This window comes from Manacus candei, unplaced genomic scaffold (assembly GCF_025592945.1).
Source record: "Manacus candei isolate 608988 ecotype Guabito, Panama unplaced genomic scaffold, ASM2559294v1 h1tg000154l, whole genome shotgun sequence".
In the NCBI taxonomy this organism is placed as follows: Eukaryota; Metazoa; Chordata; class Aves; order Passeriformes; family Pipridae; genus Manacus; species Manacus candei.
This window is the reverse complement of record NW_026138202.1, coordinates 176,166-184,735: the sequence shown is the minus strand read 5'-3', so window position 1 is coordinate 184,735 and position 8,570 is coordinate 176,166. Positions and strand designations below refer to the sequence as shown.

Sequence of the window (8,570 nt, the reverse complement as noted above, 5' to 3'; positions counted from 1 at the left end):
CCCAGCCCAGAACAGCCACAAATTGGTCCTGGCTACAGCTGAGCTGTATTGTGACAGGGCTGAGGGTTCCCCCTGCAACTTGGGCATTAGACAAATGGCCAGTCAGAGCTTACCACCTTGTCACCATCTCACCAGCCTGAGGACCTGAACCTGATCCTCCAGACTTCCCCAGCAGTTTTTGGCTCCCTGGGTCTGAGGTAGGGCTGCAGAAGTCGTGCTTAGCCCTCTGCACAGGTACAGCACAGTGCTGTCTCCTGCCTGCCTGCCATGCTGCCGTCAGTATCGACAGGCTGCTAAACCTGCAGAAGTCACCAGCAGCCCCATCCAGACATGGGTGCAGCCAGTACCAGGGTGCCTCATCTGACCCTACACAGAAGGACATGAAATCTCTCAAAACCATTACCAGTACCAAAGGGACAACCTGTTTTTCCTCTGCATAGGTTTCTGCCCAAGGCTGGCCACACTGCAATCAGCCTCAGACCACAGAGCAGGGATCGCAGATTTTGCCATTTAAGTCAATGGGATCCAGACTGGGCTATCCCCGGCCTTTCAGGAGCAGTGGGAGATCAGCAGTGGGATCAAGCTGGGGGAGAAGAGATCCTGTGACTAATCAACAGCCACTGAGCTGCAGCAGAGCTGGAGCCTGTCCCTGCCCAGCCTTATGCATGGAGGCCATCACATCCATACCCTGATCAGCACATAAAGATATCTGTGAGCCTGACTCTCACATCCCTTAATCCCCTGGCATCAGGGCATCCCAGCCACAGCTGAATCTGGCATGCACTTTTCATTGTTGTTCCCCCTTAGCTCAGTAACTCTGGCACAGACACCCATGTGTGACCATATGAACAGTGCTCAGCTGCTCCGCAGCAGGACCAGCATCTCCCCATCCATCCTGACAGCTCAGACAGGCAAACGTGTCATTCTGAGACATACAGACTTTAATATTAAAATAATTTCATATAAAAATACTTTTGAAGACTGATGGCAAGCAGTCTTCCATGCACCACAATGGGCATCCGAGCCCTGCAGCCTGGTCAGAGGGGAAGCCAGAGCAGAGCCAGAGCAACAGCTACAGGACAACACAGTCAGGCTTCCTGCGATCAGGAGGCAGTAGCAGAGCCAGCTCCAGAGCAGGAGAAGCACCCTGGCACCTGTGCCAGCCACAGCTCTCTTGCTCTTGCTGTTTCACTCCAGGGAAAGGCAGCCTCTCAGTGCTGGTGAGCAAGAGGGGCTCTGCCCGAGCCCAAACAGTCCCCACCCCTAAGCCCCACCCCAGACCCATGGAGGAGCACAGCTGGCACTGGGACACCAAGTCCCCTCCAGGCAGATACAGAGCAGCAGCACCCTATATCTCTCCTAAGTCCTCATAGACAGGCGACAAGCTGCACTCATCCACAGACTGCTCCTTCTTCTGCAGGTGCTGGGGCTTCACCACCTGGCTGTACAGCACCTCCACATTGTTGTTGTTGCTGCTGTTGAGGCTAGGTTTGGTGACCTCCTTCTCAGCAGCAGCACTTCCCCACCACCTCCCGGGGTCCTCGATCCTCTCCACACCTTTGGAGACAAAGGGTGCCTGGGGCTTGGGGGCAGGGACTGGCCTGGGGCCCTTGGCCTTGGCCTGGAAGGCAGGTACCGAGTAGTCATCAGTGCTGGGGTTGTAGGGGTACTCGTAGCCGCCTTTGCCGTCGTGGCCCTGGGTGCGCCAGGCCTCGCCCGTGGGCCGCGCCTCGTCGTAGATGCAGGCGGGGGGGGGCAGCGAGCGGGGAGCGCGACCCTCGGGCTCGTCGTAGATGTGCTCCTTCTGCCCGGGCGCCGGCGGGGCCTGGCTGCGACCCTCAGCACGGACCTGCTTGTAGGCGCCCGAGTACAGCGGCACCAGCAGCCGAAGCTTCGTCTCATCCGAGGCCCCACTGGGTGCCTTGGCCCCGCTCGTGGGCTTGCTGTCCACAGGGTCCGAGTACAGCGGGTCCGGCCAGGGCCGGAGGCCCTTCACTGAGTCCAGGGGCTCCGAGTACACGCTGGACGGGTCCTCGGCTGGCAGCACGGCACGGAGCACCTTTGGCAGAGGGGAGCGCGGGGGGGTGCTGGGGGCTGCGGGCTTGCTCTGTGGCACAGGCAGCTCTGGCAGAATCCGGGTCTTCAGCAGAGATGTGGCGTCTCTCTCCTCTGCCGCTGCACTGGCCCTGGGCGCCATCCCCGCTTTGGGTGCCGGGGTATCGCTCCCCTCAGCGGGCAGCTCCAGGCTCAGGGAATCAGCCAGGGCCTGGCGGATCTGCACCACGCTGGGGCTGTCTGCATCCAGAGAGTCGCAGCTTTGCCGGTTCTCCTCCACTTGTGCTTTCTGCTCCTGGATGGAGGCTTCCACAAGGCGGAAGATCTCATTGCCCTGCGTGGTCTCAAAGGTGAAATTTCCAGGTCCTGAGTCACAGCGCCTGCCAGCTTCGAAGGAGAACATCACCTGGGGGGGAAGCGGAAGGGTCACATCCTGAGCAGCACCTGCCAACCCAGTGCATCGTGCAGGCTGCGTTTCCTGCTGAAGAGCGTGTGGCTGTGGCACTGATCCTGCACATCCTGCAAGAGACTGCAGTGAACATCCTGTTCCTTCCAGTCCCGCAGCAAGGGCCACCCTGGGGGCCCGCTGTGACCAGCGGCTGGGCAGGGATGCACACCTCAGGGGACATCACTGCAAGTGCCCCAGAGGCAGAGCTGCAGGTCCTGCTGGAGACCTGCTGCCTTACCTGAGCAATGCCAGCAGCATCAACCACTGGCACCAGATAGTCTAGGAAATAATACTGAGAAGGGACTAGGGTGAGCAGATGAGTGACAGTTCAGCAGGGGAAAACTACTATGGGCACCTTGGGTAAGGTAATCAGACAGAAGGGAGTGATTTGGAAGTAAGAGATACAAGAGGAAAAAAACAGGGCTTTCCACAGGAGAAAGCCCAGAAGCAACAGCTCGACTACCAAGAGTAAGCAAAGCATTTACCTACCAGCATTGCTCTGTTAATGGTATAAGGTACTTTAAAGAGAAGTCTTGCTCAGGCCTGAACACACTCTGGTACACAAGTTCCCACCAGCAGATGCCCATACCCTTCCTGAGCCTCAGTCCCTGAACCAGGGGAGATTTTCTGCCTCCCTGGTGCTCTCGCAGGCAGCAGCAGTCCCTGGGGTTGCTACAGAAGCCTCTGGGGCCAGACTTCCTTTCGTGGGTCAGTGCTGCCAAACACAAGCACAGTCAGCCCCTCTCTGCTCAGGGACCTGTGGGGAGCAGCTGTCTGCTCCCCACACCCTGCAACTCTCCTCCTGCCCCGGCACAGACCCTGTGGATGAGCCAGATGGCTCCCCAAAGGCAGCTCAGTTTCCACCTCTGTTTTGGGAACGTGCCACAGAGAGCACCATCAGCAGAGTGCAGCCAACACCATCACTGCTATAAACAGCCCTAGGGACACCACTTCCTCCCCACCCAACAGGGACCTCTTGCACTCGGTAGCAGCAAGGCAGAGTGGGGACTCACTGCTGCAGGACTCCAGAGAGGGGACAGTCCTCCAGGGGTCAGCTTGGCTAGGACCAGTTCTCCCCACACACTGAACAAAGCCAGAGCAAGTGGTGTCTCAAAGAGCCCCTCTGCTCTGGCCACCATCCTTTGGGAGGGAGGGACTGAACCCAGGGCAGAGCCAGGACTGCCAAGGTCCCCAGAGGCTAGGGAGAGCTTGTGTGCAACACAGAGGGATGTGCCTGCCCACAGCACAGGCTGGGGAGTACTGGGATGAAGAAAGAGAACGAGCCAGTGGCGGGGATGTGAGGCAGAGGCTGCAACGGCCCCAGTGGGAGTGGGGCAGTGACCACAGAAAGGGGCTCTGCACAGCCATGCAGAGGGATACCTGCCCACACTGCCAGCCCATGCTCCAGTGTAGTGACACAGGAGGGAGCCGAGGACGGTCAGGGTGACAGATGTCCCGGGTGACCCTGCTGCGGTCACCGGGGCTGCAGCAGTTCTGGCATTCGGCAGGGCTGGCTGCGTGGCTGCTGCAGGCCAGTCGGGCACATCAGCTCCTCACCCATTAGCAGTGAGCAAGAGCTTCCCCACCAGGGAGCAGGTCATGGCACGTGGCACACGGGGCCCCCTGCTCCTCACCTTGTCCCGGCCGTATCTCCGGAGCAGCCGGTAGGGCCAGACGTAGAGGATCTCGTTTGTCCGCGGGGCCTTCAGGACGAGGCTGTCCCGCTCAGCCTTGAGCACGTAGGTGCCGCGCAGCTCACACCGCTCCGCGGCCTCGGTGCGCTGCACTGTCACCCAGAAGGCGTTCACTGCGGGGACAGGGCTGTCAGGGCAGGGCAGGGGAGACACGGCCCCAGCCCCAGGCAGTGCCCCCCACAGCCCCAGCAGCGGGGCAGCAGTAGGTCAGGCCCCACAGAAGATGGCCCAAGGTCAGGGCAGTGGCAGGTCCCACCTTCGTCTCTCGAGTAGTAGATGGAGTTCACGGCCATCTCCAGGGCCGGCACCTCCTCGCTGCCCTCTCTGCCATGCTGTGCCACCATGCCAGCATCGCTGGAGCCGCTTCCCTGACAAAGGAGAGCAGATCAGCCCCAGCTTCCTCTTCCCACATCAGCCCCTGGGCCCCTTGGCAGCCACTACCTGCAGCCCTTCAAGGCCTGAGCCCCACTGCCCTCCCCAGCCCCACACATCCTGGCTTTCCTTCACCCATTCCCAGCCTGTCCAGAGCTGGCGACAGACCCCAGGGCCCCCTGAGCCAACATGAACATGGACAAACAGGGCCAGGCAGCACAGAGAGGGCTTCCTCAAGCAGGACCCTGGCCCCAGCTGGGCTCTGGGTTGACAGGACGAAGGACAGAAGCTCCTCTCAGCAGCATTACCCACAGATCTGCCCCCAAAGCACCACACAGCCCAGTCACAGGGAGGGGTGGGACAGGGGCTGATGACCCAGTAGCACAGGGGTCTGTGTCCTGCCCTGCACAGGCAGAGGGGGGACCCCAGAGAGGAAGTAAACACTTCTATTTTAGCACATGCAGAACTGAAAGACAGACCGTCAGCGACCGTGTCCCAGCAGCAAGGCCCCCAAAGGGCCTGGGGGAACACAAACCCTCAGTGCTACTGAGCTGTTCCTCAGGGCCGCGTGGGAGGGGGCTGCAGCAGAGGGTACATCTTGCAGAAGGCAAGCTCCCAGAGTTTCAGTTTAAAACCCAGACACACGAGCTTCTCAACAAGAGACAAGGTCCAAAAAGGGCCTTCCAGCCCTCATGTTTGGCTCCTAAATAGAAAGGGGACTGTTAAAACCTCACGTCCTTTGAGCAGACACCAGCAGCTCCCACTCAGCTAGAGCATCCAGTGCAGCAGGACTCCAGTCTGAGATTGGGAAGTCAAGGGCCACCTGACCTGCTAGAGCCCTTTAGGGCTCCATTTGACTGCACTTTTCCTCATCTTCAAAAGGAAAAAAATTCTGTTTTGAACTCCAAACGATGTCTGGACCCAGTTCCCAAGCTACTGGACGCTGCTTACCTTCTGGGCAGCAACATGACACAAAATCACATTCTCCACGCAGATGACCAGAAATCACAGCTGAGCATCTCCAGCTCTGTGCAGAGAGGCCACGTGCAGCTCTCGTGCCTCCTGCTCCAGGTCAGGCCTTTCTAGAACATATGCCAGCCTTGTGGCCTTTTGCTCACCACTTCCTAAACTGTCAGCTTGCTTCTGGACCTCAGGTATACAAACGAAGGCTCCCATGTGAGGAACGGCACAAGCACACCCCTGCTCCAAGCAGGTGCTCCCCAGCCTGGCCACTACCCTGCCCCACTCCAAGGGTGTGTGCTGTGTCCCCAGATCAGCCCCACAAGCCACTTTCAGGGCAAAGGCTGCAAACCCAACTACACCAGACAGACACAGAGTCATTTCCAGCACCACACCAGTGCCTCTTGGCCTGGTCAGCCCAGAACCTGGTGCACAGACACACTTGGCCTGGTAGCAGACTGCAGGGAGATGCAAGAGGGACAAAGGGAAATAACACTCAGCAAACACCTGGGTCCTTGTGGGGAGATCCTGGGATCAGCAGCTGTGCAGCCAGTCGTCCTGCCAGGCAGCCCTGCCCAGCACTACCATCCTGGTATCAGCTGGAGCCCAACCCAGGGCTCTGCAAACACCTCCCAGGAGGGAGAGCCAAGACCATGGGTCAGGCAGGCATGGATCAAGACGACCACGCTCACAGGGCACCCGCTGCCCAAACAGCCTTCGTGGCTCACACTGGCTGCCCACGGCTCCAGGGGCTGCAGCAGACTGGAGGCTGGAGGGCTGTGCAGGAGGCCCAGCACAGAAGGAGTGAGCCACAAGGCTGGGCGAGGGGGTGCACTGGCCCTGAGGATCCCAGGAACCAGGTGGGTCCCAAAGCCAGGCAGGCCCTGGAGCCAGGCACTGCAACGCTCTCAGGGCTCTGCTTCCGCTGCTGCTGCAGCAGGAAAGGCAGGGCTGGTTGTGCTGCAAGAAACGCTCCTCCTCGGCCATCACCTGGCCCCCCACCAGGTCTGTGGAGGGGCTCTGTAGGAGGGAAGAAGAGCCCAACTTGAAATTTGGAGCTACAACCACGAATTACCGACAACATGCTGAGGAATCCGGCAACCCAGCTGACTGCTGGCACAGCAGGAGCCAACAAGAGGGGACCAGAGTCCCAGGGCCGGGTGCTCTAAATCTGGGACCACTGGCTCTGCCTCAGGGTCTCCTTTCCTGCGCCGCCAGGGCCTCCTGCTGGGTGGGAAGGGATCGCTCCACCACACACACTCTGCCGTTCGTGTCCCGTCCCCTCCGGCGCGGGCCGCCTGCAGCTCCCTCCTCCCCGGGCAGCCCCCGCCCGCACCGCGCTCACCGCGAAGGCGATCTGGCACAGCTTCGCCACCCACTCCTCGCTCTGCTGCTTCTCGGCCGCGAAGAGGAAGGTCCGGTCGCGGGTCTCCAGGCGGAAGGCGGCGGTGCCGGCGCGGGGGCCGCCCTCGCCCACCGCGGCCACGCTGGTGCAGTCGCTCAGGCGCACGACGGTGCGGGCGAGCCGCCGGGTGCCCGCCCGCCCGGCCGCCGCCGGCTCCTTGCAGTCGAACACCTCGAGGCGGGCGACGCCGTGCTGGCTGGCGGGGTACAGCGCGGACCAGCCGCGCTTCCAGCGCTGCGGGGAGCGGGGTCACAGCGGGCCGGGCGCGGCTCCGCAGGGCCGCTCGGCCGGGCCGGCAGCTCACCCGGAGCGGCCCCGGGGGCGCCCGGCCGGCCCGAGGGCAGGGAGGAGGGGGAGAGGGAGAAAGGGAGCCCCGGACCCACCTTGGCGCCGAACTTGTGGCTGTGCTGCACCAGCAGCGGCCCCTCCATGGCCGGCGGCTCCATCCCCGCGCTTCCGGGCCGGGGCGGGGCCGGGGCGGGGCCAGGAGGGGCCGGGGCGGGGCCAGGAGGGGCCGGGGCGGGGCCGGGGCGGGGCCAGGAGGGGGCGGGGCCGGGGCGCGCCTGTTTGTCGGTCTGTGTGTCTGTGTGTCTGTGTGTCTGTCTGTGCGTGAGAAGATGGATGGGCGTGCGTGTGCGCGCATGAGCCCTACCACGGCGGAAGGGACGGCAGAAGGTGACGGCACCCGGGTGCTCCGGGACTCCTGCCCCGAGCCTGCCCTGAGGATGTGAGAGAGGCTCTCGCGTGTGACAGAGGCGTGTGCTCGCACTGGGGACGGGAAAACGTGATTGGATGGACTGAGGATAAGTGAGGGCAATGTGGAGAGCAGGTAGAGGATGGATGAGGTTTCAAAGGACAGGAAAAAGGAGTGACATCTTTGATACAAGAGAAAAGGAAGTGGATAAGTAGAGGTCACTTAGCTCAACTTCACAGTCCAAGAAAACCATGGAACAAATAGCCAGGTGCTCCCAGAGAGCAGAGAAAGGAAGAAATCATAGCAAACACCCCTGTGTATGCACAGCACTGCCTGACTTCCTTCTGTGACCATCTGTGGATGGGGTAATGTCATCCACATCTCTCTACCTCCAATCATGCCATGTCCCTGGGCACCGAGGCCACTCCAGGGGCACTAGGCTGCTTCCAGCACGGTCCCTGCCACGGCTAGCCACTCCAGTCTGCCCCAACAGCCTTCTGCAGGGCTAGGCTTGAGTCCAGCATTCCCAGCAGGAGGTGGGATAGGTGCTGACTGTGAGGCAAAGAGCAAGGAGCAGCATGGCCTGTGTCCAGCACGCCCCTGCAGCAACTCCCCGGGCATAGATGACCCACTCTGGCAGTGCCGAGCTGCTTTCCCACAGCACCGCTGCCTGTCCTACACCCAGCAATGGTTTTTATCCCTGTGTGTGTCTGGTTATGAGCCCCCAGTCCAGAGGCTCAGGCTTTCAGTGCTCTAGGCTCTCCTTGCTTTGCACAACCTCCTTCGTGCTGTCCTGCTGTGCTTTGGGCAGACCTTGCTGGCTCACAGTGCACTCTGATGGCCTTGTGGCACTCTGACGGCACTGTGACCCTGTCAGGTTACTGCTGGTCAGTCAATTTTGATGGCCCAGACACCATGACTTGGCTTCCTGGCATGACATTA

The 8,570-nt window shown here is 61.0% G+C and overlaps 1 protein-coding gene across 1 annotated transcript; it reads right to left on the bottom strand.

The window, feature by feature from the left end:
* Positions 1-558: 558 nt before the first annotated feature.
* On the bottom strand, positions 559-7,407 carry DOK1 (docking protein 1). Its single transcript, XM_051772647.1, has 5 exons — positions 7,318-7,407; positions 6,875-7,168; positions 4,454-4,565; positions 4,138-4,310; positions 559-2,461 (listed from the first exon to the last, which is right to left on the bottom strand). The coding sequence occupies exons 1-5, from the start codon at positions 7,378-7,380 to the stop codon at positions 1,349-1,351; spliced, it is 1,755 nt and encodes a 584-aa protein (XP_051628607.1). The 5' UTR covers positions 7,381-7,407; the 3' UTR covers positions 559-1,348.
* Between the last annotated feature and the right edge of the window lie 1,163 nt (positions 7,408-8,570).